General features: G+C 38.4%; 1 protein-coding gene across 2 annotated transcripts in view; it reads right to left on the bottom strand.

The window, feature by feature from the left end:
• Nucleotides 1-18326, bottom strand: part of LOC126191148 (monocarboxylate transporter 1-like) — a 161313-nt gene that overhangs the window by 52095 nt on the left and 90892 nt on the right. For both annotated transcript variants that reach the window (XM_049931902.1, XM_049931903.1), the window contains exon 3: nt 1707-1833. In XM_049931902.1, coding sequence (XP_049787859.1) covers nt 1707-1833 — 127 coding nt within the window. The remainder of the gene's footprint in view (nt 1-1706; nt 1834-18326) is intronic.

Raw genomic sequence — 18326 nt, 5'->3', positions numbered from 1 at the left:
TTCTGCATACAAACTCGAGTGAATAATACCTCGTTCAAAATTGTAAATATTTTCTATGTTCTTGTTATTTCATGATTCTTAGCATACAACCAACAGTAAGAACTCTGAACTATGAATGAACTACTAATGAAAATCTCTTTGCCCGTGAGACGATAATTGCCATGTAAATATGTTCTTTGTTTATCGGTGTCTACTTGACGAAAAGTTTTTCTGATTATTTTGATATATTATTTGCATTATGGTATGTTACCCGTCAAATGTATTCATTGTCTTAGCTGCATTGTAAACATTAGAAGTGGAACACATGATATTACTTGGGAAATTGAAATCCGACAGTTCATAAAAGAAACGCTCATGCTTCAATTGGAGGCAATGTAATGTTATGTGTGCCTCACTGCTTCTTTTTATTTAAATAATTTGTGCCTGATTTTATTCTGAGAAGCTCAGTAATGTATGTAAATACCGAAAATGTAAATGTGATTCAAAAAGTACTTGAAGTGAAGTGCAGCTGGACAGCAATAAACTCTTTAGCGCTCAAACCCCGCAACGATAGTATTAGAGAATCTTTGAGTACGGACTCTAAAAAAAAATTGATTTTATTAAAAAAAAGGGACTGTTAATCTGTATGTTGTGGAAAGAGGACGTGTTGCTAGGCCGTCGCTCAGAACATATTGTTACATTTAATGAAAATTGATATTTTAATGATAAAACCAAGTGAAGTACGTGTAAGAGTTGCCAAACATTTATGTATACAAATTTTCTGGAAGTGAAGAATAGAAATATCTTGTTTTTGGAAAAGGAGGTGAACTTTATTGTCGTCGCCGTCTATTAATTCACAGAACTGTAAGTGTACAAAGTTCACTTAAATACAAGAAAAGAAATGCATTCTCCGTAGTTTTCATTCAATAAGTAACAACCTCTCACAATTTCTTAATTACAGTAACTGGCTTATGTTCTTGTACAATAGTATGGTGCTGAATGGTTTATGTTCTTGTACAATAGTATGGTGCTGAACTCCACTGACCAATTTTGATGTAGCAGGACGTGTGGTTTGAAGGAAGTTTGTGTGTCAAGCAATTTCCTTTTCTCACGAAAAGCAGATTGCTGTTAGATCTTTCTTACTTACAACCGTGGTTCCTTAGGTATGAAAAGCTACGAAAACTTTGGCTCAAAGCTATCCGAAATACGGCCAAGTAACTAACAGAGTCGTATTTTAAACCTTAAAGAACAATAACTTCCTCCAAATTGCAATACGTCAACAACTGGTGCAGAAGCTGATCATTCAAGGACGCAGCAACCAAAATTCAGGTACCAGTTACGACTTAAAGTAAAAATCTCAATCAAAGATCAATCTCTCTCTTCCAAAACATATAAAAATATTCATAATATTATTAAAAAAGTTAATTTTACAGGCTAACCTAATTTAGGTTTTCCGTGATTTCCCTAAATCGCTCCAGGCCAATGCCGGGATGGTTCCTTTGAAAGGGCACGGCCGACTTCCTTCCCCGTCCTTCCCTAATCCGATGAGACCGATGACCTCGCTGTTTGGTCTCTGCCCTCATACAGTCCAATCCAATCCCACCTTACTGTTGTTAGCGATGCAGGAATTGAGGAAACGTGAAGGATCATCTTTATCATTGTTCTGAATTGCCGCATTAATTTCGAAATTTAAATGCAAAAATGTACACTTTGCAAACTGTACTCACCTGAGAACTGCGTTACTGAGAACATGGAGTTCATAATGACCGCCGCACTCGTCGTCTCGAGGCCCATGGACTGCAGTTTATCTCCGAACAGCAGGCTGAATATGGTGTTCAGGCACTGGCTGGTAATCTGATCAGAAATCACAGAAAAGGAGATATAGACATCTGGAAATGGTAATGCTAATGTACGTGGTGGTGTCGAACAATTTTTAGACACTTTAAGAAAATGAAACAACTACGGCCTTCTTATGATCTTACTGTGTAGCTTCCAGTTTCGGCGATTCAGTGTGCTATCTTGAAGCCTTAGTTGATTCTGAAGTGTTTATCACGATCAACATATACGCTGCATCAGCGCCAAAGGTAACTAAATTACGCAGACCATCTGTAACTGTGATGTCAGCACTCCAACCATCAGCTGCCAATTACACGAGAGTTCTTTACAGCGATATAGAAAGAGAGAATTTCTTATTTACCAGTATGAGTCACATTGGCCCACTGTCAAATGATGTGGCACATATTTTTGTAAAGTTAATGTTAATCGCGGATTCAGAAATGACAACATAGTTGTCAAAGTTTCTGACACATTCAGAGGAACAGTTCGATCCGATACGGAAATCATGCACATACAAAATAACCTGTGCTGATTGCGAATCCGCTTCCCACGCCCGGGTTCCCGGGTTCGATTCCCGGCGGGTCAGGGATTTTCTCTGCCTCGTGATGACTGGATGTTGTGTGACGTCCTTAGGTTAGTTAGGTTTAAGTAGTTCTAAGTTCTAGGGGACTGATGACCATAGATGTTAAGTCCCATAGTGCTCAGAGCCATTTGAACCATTTGATTGCGAATCCATATACGTAGGTAAAACTAGTGGAACTTCCAGACAAAGATATAAAGAACATACTTCCCTGCATGCCATTAAACATTGGATTTTCAAAGAACATTTGAAGAAAACGTAACTTACTGTTGTGGATATAGATACGAATCTAAAAGTTTTGCTCTTCGTAGATAAAGGAGGTACTATAGATATCATATAAGATCTGGAAATTTATATTCATTCCCACAAGGAACCTAACTGTTTCCTGAACGAACAAACCGAGTCGAAGAACGAAGTATTCTTTGACTGTTTTCGTAATTTCTTATGCACATAGACCATAGTTTGTGCACTGTATTACCTTGACATTGTTATCAGTAAATATCGTTAGTAATATCGTACAGACAGACTGTAATCTTCACGTATGGATCCACATGGCTCTCATGTGAACTATTACGAATTTCCGCTTACTACTCTACATTATTTGCTTGACTACACGCCTTTACTGGGTTTTATCCAATTATCTTAATGTTTCAGTTACGATATTCCGCGCCGGCCCGAGTGGCCGAGCGGTTAAAGGCGCTACAGTCTGGAACCGCACGACCGCTCCGGTCGCAGGTTCGACTCCTGCCTCGGGCATGGATGTGTGTGATGTCCTTAGGTTAGTTAGGTTTAAGTAGTTCTAAGTTCTAGGGGACTTATGACCACAGCAGTTGAGTCCCATAGTGCTCAGAGCCATTTCATATTTCGTGTTGTTTTCGATCACTGATATCGATTGTAAGATACTCTTACACTGTCATTTTTGATATCGACAAACTTTTTTTGTCTGGCAGTTAACGGTTGGAGAGCTGACATCACAGTTACATTTATGTTGGCCACTGGTCACTGATCCAGCGTAGTACATATTGAACGTGATAACCGCTTGAACGTCAACTAAGGCCTCAAGATGGCGCATTGAAGCGCTGGAACTGATAGCTACACAATAAATAAGATCATAAGGACGGTTGTGGGCGTTTAATTTTCCTACAATAGTGACCTTCATCCAAAAAGATGGACTTACAAAAGCTTTTAGACACGTTAGGAACTGTGTTATACGACAGTCCTCTGCTAGTTATATAAGTTTCAATGTTAATTTTGGTTCATTTCTGACCACCCCTGGAGCGTCTGCATCAGCACAGGCTAAAAACGAAGTATATAAAATTACAACTAGTGCCTCATGAAATTTAAGTCATACATACGTTATACATGTACTAGCAAATACGGCAATGCTTCACAATTACTGAACACGTACGGAAATGTGATATCCGTCATAATCCTCCCCCACTCTCTCTCTCTCTCTCTCTCTCTCGCTCTCTCTGTGTGTGTGTGTGTGTGTGTGTGTGTGTGTGTGTGTGTGTGTGCAGCTCCTCCTATCCCCTCTGCTGTCCATCTCTTTCTTCCTGCTCTTATGTCCACCCCCTCAACGTTGATTTATATTCCCCTCCCCCCCCTGTCTATCCGTCTTTATTTGATCCTTGTTTATTGTTGTTGCAAATAAACCTTGATGGGAGTGACTTACAATGAGTAACCAAATCGGTTCGGTATGAAAGACATATCCTGCTGTTAGATCTGTGAAGATGGTAGCTCCAATGATAGTATTTTGCATTATTTTAATCTGCAAACCAGTGGGATTAAAAAGTTTAGGACAATTCAGATTTCTTAGTGATTTCCTGATCATAAGGCAGCACGCCATAAATACAACTTTCCTCTTTTCTATTGAAATCCACTGCGAATAAGAAAACAACATGGCACATAATTGTGTATAAATTTTTAAAAAAAAGTTACACGTAAGGAGAAAGAAAATATACTGGGAAACAAGTCGTCTAATAGGTTGCACGCACTGCTTTCAATAGTTGAAACTGACTGCGAGAAAGAAAACGAAACCACTCAGCAAAGCGCAGCACTTTCTTCCTAGCAGTCAGTTGTAACAGAAAACCTGTACACTTTTGTTTAAAGATACATAGCCCTGTGCATCTAAATGCTTTCTGGAGCCCCCTGTAAAAATGGGGAGCTAATCGGTCAAGAACTTTTCGAGACCTTTGCTCAGATTATTGCCCAAAAATTTGAAGTAAATCGGTCGAGAACTTTTAGATATTTTTGGTAACAACGTTAAACAATGACTTCATATAGCAGTACAGATATACAGGGTGTTTATAATTTAGTTACACAAAAGTAATCTTTAATTGTGAAAAGGGTAAATGGCTTACAGAAATATTTGATACGGAACTGAATGCAGAATGTCTTCAAGTTTTATCCCCTCCAAACACTGTTAGTTATGTTCCCGTTTAGAAGCATGCACGGTTGAGGTATTCCAACGGTCATTATGGAGTCGTATAACGGTGCAGTGTGCGCGCAGTGTTGTTTGCGGTTTCGTGAATCCAAACCCACTACTACAGTTCAGAGACAATTCAGGACAAAATATCAGAAACCACCATCTCCAAGACAAATTGTTATTAATTGTTATTAATCATATCACGGAGACTGGCTGTGTGTCTCATAAGAACACCGGGTCAGGGTCGGGCAGCAGTCTATGGCGCAGCAACTGAAGATGTTCGGCTGTCTTACATTCGCAGTCTGGATAAATGAACGACACACGCCAGATTAGAACTGAAAGTGCCTATCGTTACAGTGTGGAAAATATTAGGAAAACAACTGTCATTCAAAACCTGAAAACAAACTCTTGCAAACTTTTTCTTAAAGTGACAGAGAAAAGCGAACTGAGTTTTGTGTAGAAATGTTTAACAAAATGAAGACTGAAGATGATTTTATTAAAAAAATTGTGTTCAGTGACGAAGCCACCTTCCATACCTGCGGTAAAGTGGATCGGAATAATGATCGGATATGGTGTTGTGGCGTATCAAGACAGCCACGCCACTCGGAAGTAGCCGAAATGCACGCGTTAAATTCAAGCAGGCTTGCTGAGGTCTGAAACAGGATACGTAATGAATGCTATAAAGAAAAGTACGTAGCTTCCGTAATACTTAACTTTAATCCATCATTTGTATACAGCATTCTTGATGATGCAAGTGAGACTCTCTCTAGAAATGGTTAATGGCGCCTTGCTAGGTCGTAGCCATGGACTTAGCTGAAAGCTATTCTAACTATCTCTCGGCAAATGAGAGAAAGGCTTCGTCAGTGTAGTCGCTAGCAAAGTCGTCGTACAACTGGGGCGAGTGCTAGTACGTCTCTCTAGACCTGCCGTGTGGTGGCGCTCGGTCTGCAATTACTGACAGTGGCGACACGCGGGTCCGACATGTACTAATGGACCGCGGCCGATTTAAAGCTACCACCTAGCAAGTGTGATGTCTGGCGGTGACACCACATATGGAATGAGCAGAAACCACATCACGTAATCGGACATGTACGGGACTCGTCTAGGGTAAACGCTTTTTGTGCTATAAGCGTTAACATGAGTTGCGATACTTTCTTATTTGTCGAGTCAAATGTAACTGGCATATCGTACTTGGATATGGTTCAAAAATGGCTCTGAGCGCTATGGGACTTAACATCTGAGGTCATCAGTCCCCTAGAACTTAGAACTACTTAAACCTAACTAACCTAGGGACATCGCACACATCCATGCCCGAGGCAGGATTCGAACCAGAGACCGTAGCGTACCTGGATATGTTTGAAGTTATCCAGTGCCTCTATTACAACACGATATGGGAACAGAATTCAATTTCTAGCAAGATGGTGCAGCCACCACGTTATGATAGTGAAGTTTCATTCCTCTCTAGGATTGTACAGACATGGACTGGACGCGGTGGGACAACATCCTCGTCACCGCGATAGCCTGATTTAACCCCAATTAACTTCTCTGTGTGTGGTTACATTAAAGACAAAGTGTTCGTTGCTCCGTTTCCGGCAAACGCCGAGGAGCTGCGACAATGGACAACACAAGCTGTAGCCACCACACGTCAAGAAATGCTTCATAGGATTTTGCAGGAAACTGAAGATGTGAAATTTATTGTGTTGCAAATGGTAGCCACATTGAGCATTTGCAAATAAAACTTGAAGATATACTGCATTCAGTTTTGTATCAAACATACCTAAGTTATTTACCTTTTCACAGCTAAAAGTCACTTTTGTATAACACGTTGTTACGTTATAAAAAATAGGTATATAGTCAAAAATAAAATAACTGTTTCAGCTCCGCACTGTACGATACAATTATAAACAATAACGTAGGCTGCATACTAATTTCCTCATTCATTTACAGAATACTTAGACAAAGATTAATATTACGGAACAATAGACACATCATATGATTCATTAATACAACAAACGGTGTTAATGAAAACAAATAAAGGTTGCGTTTCAAATCCTAGTGGCCATATCAGTAATACGTTACGTATCACTGCCAGGTCTCAAAGTACTATTAATCGTTTATGATCTGGACAATCTTGTGTTGCGGGCAGCACTGTACAGTGAACTTTCGCCATCGTTCACACAGAATGTGTTCCCGAATACATGCGGTTTTTTTAATCAGTTTACAAAAATCGAACGATAGTTAATCTGCATCCATAGCAAAGGCCACCTACTTATTCATCTTTTCACAAACTGTCGGGGTGCAGAGGGCAGAGGGTCTGAGGCCGACGGGTCAGTGCTTGTAGCAGCCGTCTAACCAAGATCTGGACGGTTCTTTCTTAACCACCACTCACTGCTGTGCCACTAACTCAACGGTCATACGTCGCACAGTATGATTAGAATAGCAAGGCTTTTACCACAGTCCATCTCATAGATTCTTGGAAATAAACTGCAAACACCTGCTGTATAATCCTTTAACAATTTGCACCAACACGTACAGCTTAGACACTTCGGCTCATTTTCAGGGAAAAAAAAAGAAAAAAAAAACGGAACCATTACAGGATCACTTTGCTGTCCATCCCTCTGTCTGATTGACTGACTGACAGTTAAAAAACACTTTTCCTCAGTAACGGGCAGACGTATCAGTTCAAATTTATGTCACATGCTAAGGCCTACGGCCCTTGGCGTTGCAAAAAAATTGAAGCTTGTAACTCATTCAGTCAAAAGATACGACCATTTATGTCACTTTTTTTATGCTCGCAAACGCAATCATTAAAACATCTATGGTACTTTCCGTTGGAGTAGAATCATGAAATTTGGTAAGTAGTATGGTTTCACAGCACCAAATAACAACCAAAATAACAAAATACGAAAATTGTTGATCTGTTACTATTTCACAAGAAAAAAAGATTTCTTTTGTTATCCGACATCAAACTTGAAATTGAAACAATCAGTACCTCTATATTCACGCTCACAGTCGCAATAGTAGGAGACAAACATCAGGCATTGCTCGTATGACGCGTTTTGGAATTTATCTGTTAAGACTAGTCTGCGAATATTTGTTTCACATACACATTGAAACGCCATATTTATTTGCAAAATTTTTGCTGAGTAGTCTACAAATGATTGTTTCACTTCACACGAAACACCATTTGTAAGTGCAGTAATCGCTCTTGGCTATCTGATGACGGATAAATGCCGAAACGCGTCACACGAGCAATGAAGTCATTCCTTGCATGTTTGACTTTTACCATTGCGACCCAGTCAGCCCGAATGCAGAACTACTAGCTATTATCATAATGGTCAAAAAAAATGTCAGATGTGTGTGAAATCTTATGGGACTTAACAGCTAAGGTCAGCAGTCCCTAAGCTTACACACTACTTAATTTAGATTATCCTAAGAACAAACACACACACCCATGCCCGAGGGAGGACTCGAACCTCCACCGGGACCAGCCGCACAGTCCATGACTGCAGTGCCCTTGACCGCTCGGCTAATCCCGCGCGGCTCATAATGGTCGCCTGGCTCCAGCAACACTTCTGTTACATTTACATCACTGAAATTAAAACATTTTCGAAAACTTTGGACACTCTAAGACTGATGTCTTTCCAATATCAATGTCCATAACAAGCAAAATGGTCGAGATGCTCGATTCCTGGAATGGATCAACTGTCTACGCACATACCTAATCTAAACAGAAGGTGGAGGGGAAGGGGGGGGGGATGAGAAAGGAAAGCAACGGGAAGGAACTTACGATGTCAGCTGTATCAAATCAAATGTCTCTGAGCACTATGGGACTTAACTTCTGAGGTCATCAGTCCCCTAGAACTTAGAACTACTTAAACCTAACTAACCTAAGGACATCACACACATCCATGCCCGAGGCAGGATTCGAACCTGCGACCGTAGCGGCCGCGCGGTTCCAGACTGTAGCGCCTAGAACCGCTCGGCTACCCCGGCCAGCCCAGCTGTATCAGATCTTAATGTGGAGTCAGCGGCGCCGAATGGAAATGCGTTCCCCGACCGGGAATCGAAGCCTGGCTCTCCTACTTACTAGGCAACTGCGTTAACCAATGCGCCACACGAACACAGTGTTCATCGCAATTGCGCTATCCCAGTACGCCCGTCGGCCTACCCACTTACCCATCTACCGCCACCTACCCTCAGTTCCCTTGCACGTCCGCTATGCTCGCTGCTTTGAGATTCTCACATGTCCGAAAGACACCATGCAGTCATATAACGAGTCGCCTCGATGGGTTATGAATTCACCACCTTCAGTGCGAAGGCAAAATCAAGTCTTTGAGTTTCGGGAGCCCACCATTTTATGAAAGTCACGTTAAGGGAGATTACAATATATCCTTTCCCCACAGTTTGTAAACCTTGCAAAATCTAGTGCCCAAATACGTTAAGTGGAAGGCAAGTACCAATCTTGTAGCATAGATACTTAACAAAGGTACTAGATTTCACTCCTAAAGTGGACAGACAGTTTTATCTGAACCTCATGCCACAAAATGTGCTTAATGGAAATGATGATAACGAGAACAATGAAGTGTTGGAATTGGCCATAATTGCGTCCAGGGGCATTTAGCATCTGTTCTTTATACTTCCATTCTAGTTTCACATTAACTAAAAACTTTACAAATGTCAAAATGACACTATTATCACTAGCCAACGTAACAAAATTTTGTGAACTGACAATAATAAAAATAGTTACAATTATAATAATAATAATTCTTATTATTATTTACATTTTATGGGCTTCATTGGACCACTATAGCCAATAATAATAATAATAATAATAATAATAATAATAATAATAATAATAATCCCCGTGGAGGCCCGGGAGAAGAGAAGAATAGGCCTCCGGTATGTTCTGCCAGTCGTAAAAGGCGACGAAAAGAACAGACCACTAATAGGGCTAACCCCCCTTTTAGTGTGATTACTTGGTTCAGGACAGAACTAAAGAAGCCTCGGACAAGTGCCGTCATGGTCGGGGACGACGCTTGAACCCTATGCCCGCCCACAATGGTAACGACACTGCTAGCCAACTGGAAAAGGATTTAAATCCGAATAGAGGTGTTTTGCAGGATATGCTTCCTGCAACCACCCTAGAAGGAAAACAAAGACAGAGGATGAGATGGTCAGATGAAGTTAATCGACACCTCATGTTCTGTTATTACCAAGCAACAAACCTAGGAACCAACACAACTGGATACAGATCACAAGTATACACAACATTTATTACCAGATACCCGGAATTAAAATTTTTAACAGAACAACGACTAGCTGATCAGATCCGTGTAATAATCAAAAATAACAGGATACCCCAGTCAGAATTAGAAAACATCAAACAACAAGTACAACAAATACTGGAACAAAATAATGTGCAATCAGAAGAGGAAGAAAACACAGTAATGGACTCAAACATCCCAGAGCAAACAAACAAAGACCAACACGCATCAATTAAACAATCAGAGGAAAACGAAATCTTAAGACAGCCACCAGAACAAGCACAAATAGAACACGAAGAGAGACACGTGTTAGATATAGAAGAGAAATTTCAGCTGACATATATAGAATACAAAGACACAAATACAGACATTAGACCATTCTTGCATAGACCGCCAAATAACCCACAAGTCGAAACAACAATAAAAACTATCAACACAACCATACACAACAAAATAAATGAAAACACAACTATGGAAGAGTTACAACTACTGGTTTATATAGGAGCACTCACTACACTAAATATACACACTAGGCAGAGATCAGAACAAACCAACACACAGAAGAAACCCACAAAACCAGCATGGCAACACAGGTTACAGATCAGAATAGAAAAACTGAGAAGAGACATCGGACAGTTAACACAATTTATAAGAAATGAAATATCAGACAAAAAACGAAAAAGGTTAGGTAAAATCTCACAACAAGAAGCAACAGAGCAATTAGATGAAAAAAAGCAGAAATTGCAAGCATTGGCCAAACGACTTAGAAGATACAAAAAAAGTGAAAATAGAAGGAAACAAAACCAAACATTCAACACAAACCAAAAGAGATTTTACCAAACAATGGATAACACACACATTAAAATAGACAATCCACCAAACATAACAGACATGGAACACTTCTGGAGCAGCATATGGTCAAACCCGGTACAACATAACAGGCATGCACGGTGGATACAAGCAGAAACAGACACATACAAGATGATACCACAAATGCCTGAAGTGATAATTTTGCAACATGAAGTCACCCGAGCAATCAATTCTACACACAATTGGAAAGCCCCTGGAAATGATAAAATAGCAAATTACTGGCTAAAGAAGTTCACCTCAACACATTCACATCTAACTAAATTATTTAACAGTTACATTGCAGACTCATACACATTCCCTGATACACTTGCACATGGAATAACCTATCTGAAACCTAAAGATCAAGCAGACACAGCAAACCCAGCTAAATATCGCCCCATAACATGCCTACCAACAATATACAAAATATTAACTTCAGTCATCACACAGAAATTAATGACACATACAACACAGAACAAAATTATAAATGAAGAACAAAAAGGCTGCTGCAAAGGAGCACGAGGATGTAAAGAGCAACTGATAATAGATACAGAGGTGACATATCAAGCTAAAACTAAACAAAGGTCCCTACACTACGCATACATTGATTACCAAAAAGCCTTTGATAGTGTACCCCACTCATGGTTACTACAGATTTTGGAAATATACAAAGTAGATCCTAAATTGATACAGTTTCTAAACACAGTAATGAAAAATTGGAAAACCACACTTAATATCCAAACAAATTCAGATAACATCACATCACAGCACAGCCAATACAGATTAAGCGTGGAATATACCAAGGAGACTCATTAAGTCCTTTCTGGTTCTGTCTTGCTCTGAACCCACTATCCAACATGCTAAATAATACAAATTATGGATACAATATTACTGGAACATACCCACACAAAATCACACATTTGCTATACATGGATGATCTAAAACTACTGGCAGCAACAAATCAACAACTCAACCAATTACTAAAGATAACAGAAGTATTCAGCAATGATATAAATATGGCTTTTGGAACAGACAAATGTAAGAAAAATAGCATAGTCAAGGGCAAACACACTAAACAAGAAGATTACATATTGGATAACCACAGCGACTGCATAGAAGCGATGGAAAAAGCAGATGCCTATAAATACCTAGGATACAGACAAAAAATAGGAATAGATAATACAAATATTAAAGAAGAACTAAAAGAAAAATATAAACAAAGACTAACAAAAATACTGAAAACAGAATTGACAGCAAGAAACAAGACAAAAGCTATAAATACTTATGCTATACCAGTATTGACCTACTCATTTGGAGTAGTGAAATGGAGTGACACAGACCTAGAAGCACTCAATACACTTACACGATCACAATGCCACAAATATAGAATACATCACATACATTCAGCAACAGAAAGATTCACATTAAGCAGAAAGGAAGGTGGAAGGGGATTTATAGATATAAAAAACCTACATTATGGACAGGTAGACAATTTAAGAAAATTCTTTCTAGAACGAGCAGAAACTAGCAAAATACACAAAGCAATCACTCATATAAATACATCAGCTACAACATTGCAATTTCATAACCACTTCTACAACCCTTTAGATCACATAACATCAACAGATACAAAGAAAGTAAATTGGAAAAAGAAAACACTACACGGCAAGCACCCGTATCATCTAACACAGCCACACATAGATCAAGACGCATCCAACACATGGCTAAGAAACGGCAATATATACAGTGAGACGGAAGGATTCATGATCGCAATACAGGATCAAACAATAAACACCAGATATTACAGCAAGCATATTATTAAAGATCCCAATACCACAACAGATAAATGCAGACTTTGCAAACAACAAATAGAAACAGTAGATCACATCACAAGCGGATGTACAATACTAGCAAATACAGAATACCTCAGAAGACATGACAATGTAGCAAAAATAATACATCAACAACTTGCCATAAAACATAAACTAATAAAACAACACGTTCCCACATACAAGTACACACCACAAAATGTACTGGAGAATGATGAATACAAATTATACTGGAACAGAACGATTATAACAGATAAAACAACACCACATAACAAACCTGACATCATACTCACCAATAAAAAGAAGAAATTAACACAACTAATTGAAATATCCATACCCAACACAACAAATATACAGAAGAAAACAGGAGAAAAAATTGAAAAATACATCCAACTGGCTGAGGAAGTCAAGGACATGTGGCATCAGGATAAAGTCGACATTATCCCAATTATACTATCAACTACAGGAGTCATACCTCACAATATTCACCAGTACATCAATGCAATACAGCTACATCCAAACATATATATACAACTACAAAAATCTGTAATTATTGATACATGTTCAATTACCCTAAAGTTCCTAAATGCAATATAACATATACCATACAGTTACAAGGAAGTCACGCTTGACCGAGGTCCGCGTCACGTTCCATTTTTAACCAGACTTAAGTCTGAGAAAAAAAAGTCAATAATAATAATAATAATAATCCTAAATATTAATCCGCCAGCCGTTGTGGCCGAGCGGTTCTAGGCGCTTCACTCCGGAACCGCGCTGCTGCTACTGTCGCAGGTTCGAATCCTGCCTCGTGCATGGATGCGGGTACTGTCCTTAGGTTAGTTAGGTTTAAATAGTTCTAAGTCTAAGGGACTGATGACATCAGGTGTTAAGCCCCATAGTGCTCAGAGCCCAATATTAATCAAAATTTCGTAACGTAAAGTAGGTACATTATTTTTTCATTGCAAATATTGGATGTTTAGAATTGGTTAAAAATATTTTTCCCTACAAATTTGATTTTCACAAACATCTATTTGGAAGGAGGCTGTTTTATTTGCATGACAATTTTCAGGTAGTTTTGGCCATGAATGTGAATTTGATAAATGTGTTCAACCTCCATAGTATCGATGTAACCATATTCTTTATAAGTCTTTTCCTGAGACCACAGATCTTGGTGAGAGAGGTTAGTTTTTCTTTGTCAGAGTGGCAGCAGTGTGTGATAGTTTGGCGATGTACTTGCTTTGAGAAAGATGGAAGCTGGCTTCGCGTTTAGCGAAGGCAGTATTATTTGAAAAGGATTTTGTATTGTATTGATTTATTATGAGGAAACATTTTGTGAAACAGAGATAATACGAATGCATGAATATCAGAAGGGAAGTTTTCTAAGGCAATCTAGTTTTCTTGTATACATTCGTTATTGTGTAGTTTCTTAATGGTAGAACGTTGTGTATGTTTAAAATTTACTGTAAGCATTTTTATAGTGAAGCACATGGATTTGTCTTATAATTGAAATAAGTGCCAAGAAAAGTAATTGCACACAGGAATATAGTTAAGAAAGATCTTTGCTAACTTGACTAGTTGTTAGACCCTTATGAAAAGGTGTATTGTTGTTAATTAAGCATAATTATAATTGGAGTCTTTGTTCTCATTTATCAGTCGTTTAGTTCTTCATTTTTTCATTTTTTACCTTTACGAATGTGCGTGTACTCGCATTCGACATCGCGAGTTGTGTGCTGTAAAAGCATTTTTTATGAAAAGTGATAAGGTACCATCTTGCATTGCACATCGCAAGTACGGTGAATGAAATCTGATTCTTGACAGTTCATTATCATCTTACCAGAAACGGGCTGCAGAACAGGCGAGCGTTCGTACAGGTAGGCCAACAAATTTAATTATCAGCAGAATTCATGTCCACTATAAGGTACAGAGATTGTTGGAACGGGTTTGTGAAAATATCACAGGTTTTCAGAGGTTTCAAATATATATAATCACTTATACACTCACATGGGAAATATTTTATTTTATTTTTCTAAATATAATCTACACTGGTTAAAATGTTAACATTTTTACGTGCGTTACTTCAAGATCAAATAAAATCGGTAATTTTTTTTATATAGAAGGCTGTGGATTGCTGTGTTATGAAGGTTAAATGACTTGTTTGTATTGGTTGTATTGCCTATAACAGTATCGTATCGTTTCATAGAATAAACACGCGTTGTATGTCGAGGTCCAAACTTTTTCTGAGGAAACTTGACAAATAGATACGAAAATCTCCCAGAAAACTAAGTATGACGCCAAAACGAAGCGTTTTTAATAATCGTGGGTTTCATGGTAATAGAGCTTCGAACAAAGGGAAACATTGTGTTCAACGTGTGTTGTGTGAAGTTACAGACAATGACATTCAGGCAAACTCGTCAGTATCTAGAGAAACACCCATTCGTGCGTAGAAGATTAAAATAAAACGTAGTGATACACAGTTTTCTCAAAACGAAAGTCAAATAAATGGTAGGTTAGGTTATATTCTGATAGATTTACACATCCTAACAAGGGTGTTAGGTGAATGTATGTGTTGCAAAATATGTGGGGGGCCACCTAGTTTACATGAAGACAGTGCAGTATCAAATGGAATAGTCAGGAAACTTATCATTAATTGTGCCAGTTGCAAATATACTAATTCATTTTAGAATTCCGATAAGTGTAAAGATAATTATTTTGAAGTAAATGTTAGATGGTTTTATGGACTGAGAGCTCTTGGCCAAGGACTCATTGCAGCAGAAACAATGTGTGCCGTGATGAACATGCCATGCCCACCTTGAAAAATCGATAAGTATGCAGAATTTATTGGAACTGCTGTGGAATCTGTTGCATGTGAGTCAATGAAAGGTGCTGGAAACGAAGTTGTTGAAGTAAATAATGGTACGGCTGACATACCAGTAGCTTTTCATGGCACTTGGCAGTAGCGCATTTACAGTTCTAAGAATTCTGTTGCTATGGTGACCAGTGTGGATACTGGTAAGGTTATAGATTTCCAGATTTTAACCAAATAATGTTATAAGTGTAAATCAGGGAATGATGAGGGACGTATCTGTGGCAGAAATTATGAAGGAACAAGTGGTGGTATGGAGGCCTGTGCAGCTACTGAAATTTTTAGTCGATCTGTGAACGAAAGGGGGATGTGTTACACTAATTCTGAGGTGATGGAGACTGAAAAGCATTTAACAGTGTAGTAGCCGCTCAGTTTTATGGTGAAGAAATTATCACAACACTGAAATGTGTTGGTCATGTCCAGAAGAGGATGGGCACAAGGTTGAGGAAGTTGAAACAATGCTGAGAAACAGGAAAGTTTCTAATGGTAAAACCATAAGAGGCAGGCTGACAGACGAAATGATTTTTGATGTCATTATGAGCTGGCCATTAGAAATGATGCTGAGGATTTGTTGAAAATGAAGCAGGCAGTATGAGCTACCTTCTTGCACAGGCTATCAACTGATGAGAAACCAGTACACGACCTTTGGCCCCCTGGACCTGATTCATGGTGCAATTACCGCAATGCCCAGTACTTAAACAGTTCATAGAGCCTTAAACATTCCATCCCGGCAGCAGGATATCATAAAACCTATTTACAGAGACCAGGCAAATCCTGAATTAATAAAGAAGTGTCAAAATGGTCAGACTCATAATCCCAACGAGTCGTTCAGTAATCTTATATGGACTCGCTTACCAAAAAATGTTTGTGTTGGGATGTAGACACAGTGGCGCTGTTATTGCTTTTAATGATTACAACAATGGTAGGGTAAAAGTGCTACAGTATATGGGAATTAATCCTGGAGCAAACCGCATCAGAGAACTTTAACGGATGGACAAGGTTCGCATTGATAAAGCAGAGTATGCAGCACAGTTGACTTCTAAAGAGTCCAGAAAGAAGGAAAGAAAGAAGAAAAAACTTTGAAAAGACAAGAGGTTGATAAACAATATGGTGCAGTGTGCTTCTGAGTGACTAAAAACAAAAAATTAAGCATATATTAGATGAGTTAGTCTTTTGAAACTTTAGAAGCCGTTCCTGAAAATTCACATTTTATGCTGCGTTTTTCGATAAATCTCAAAAATCACTTCGAGTAGAGTATTCAGATTTTCAGGGAGTAATAACATACCGGTACATATTCTGGGTCTACTAAACTAAAACAAGGACACATTGTTACGTATAAATAAAGTTATTTAGTATAACGTACTAAAAAAGTACACAAAATTTTAAGCGTTTAATTAAAAAAAAATTACTTCCGAAAGCAGTGGCTGAAATTCAATTATTGTAGTTCAGTAGACTCAGAACATATAGTTTAATGTCCTGTAAAAGTTTGATGTGAATGGCTTCAGTGGTTACTGATACACGGGAAAGCCAAGTCATTAAATTTAACATTGTCTAGATAGAGAGTTCAAACTCCCCTTAAAAGATTTCAACGAAAGTGCTACCTTTTAATTGTTCAAGCAGTTTATCAGATCAGATACGGTAACTTACATGTTCATTTGCTCTGCAATTACAATGACAGTGCCTGTACAGTGATTGTTTGTGAGGCTAAACATAAAGATTAGCTATATTCAGGGCTACCATCTTAATTTGAATAGTTTTGTTTTGCACTCAGACGGTATACGTAAATTCTATTGATAACAGATTTCTCTCTCACAGGCGAATTGTTTGATGTATCGGCTACCCTGGATTCCGCTTCGTGGAAAGTGTTCTTCAACCATTTTCGTTCAGAATTTTAAACAGTTCTGTTGTCCTGCTCTGAGATTTACGCGTTTCAATATCAAGGTAAGTTTTACTAATTTCTAAAATACCAACCAGACACATACAAACACGAGTCTAGAAGTCTGAACATTATATTTTCATATTTTTTTCAAAATGTTGTGTCTGTGCTTTCCGCCGTTACTGTTCTCAGTGCCTCAATTATATTAAAGAAGTATCCGTAAGTTAGGAAGTCGAGTGAAGTGCATCGATGAGTGAATCTATAGGCTTTGGTCCAAAACTGTTGACTATCACAGTACCAGTCATACGAAAAGTCAACAACGAAAACACAGGCTTCCTAAGAATGTAATGTATTTAAATTCTCTACCTTTCAGTGAAGTAAATCACAATTACATGAAATTTCTAGAGTGTTTTTCACCAAACCTCGCAATATATCTAATTTAATTCATGTGTTTTAGCTTCGTTTACATATAATTTATGATTACTCGGGTTTCGTGGAAGTTTAGTAATGCCTGGGACGCAAAAATATAACAATGTTTCGAAACTGAAGTAGAAAAAATAATTAAAACAAATTCTCGTCTTGTTGCACATACGTTGGTTTCCAAAACTAAGGGCGGAAGCACATTTCTCATGTTGCGTCGATGCTAAGAAACACAGCGTGCTGAAACTTGAACCATATGTAGAAAGAAATGTTAAAGTGTTGTACAAAAGGTAACTGACAAACTGAAATAAATACGCAATGAGACGAACATAAATACTTTTATTCGAAGACAATAATTGCACTGAGGCCACGGTGATTTATGATGGTCTCCTGGACATT

This window comes from Schistocerca cancellata, chromosome 6 (assembly GCF_023864275.1).
Source record: "Schistocerca cancellata isolate TAMUIC-IGC-003103 chromosome 6, iqSchCanc2.1, whole genome shotgun sequence".
Classification (NCBI taxonomy): domain Eukaryota; kingdom Metazoa; phylum Arthropoda; class Insecta; order Orthoptera; family Acrididae; genus Schistocerca; species Schistocerca cancellata.
This window is presented reverse-complemented; position numbering and strand designations above follow the sequence as displayed.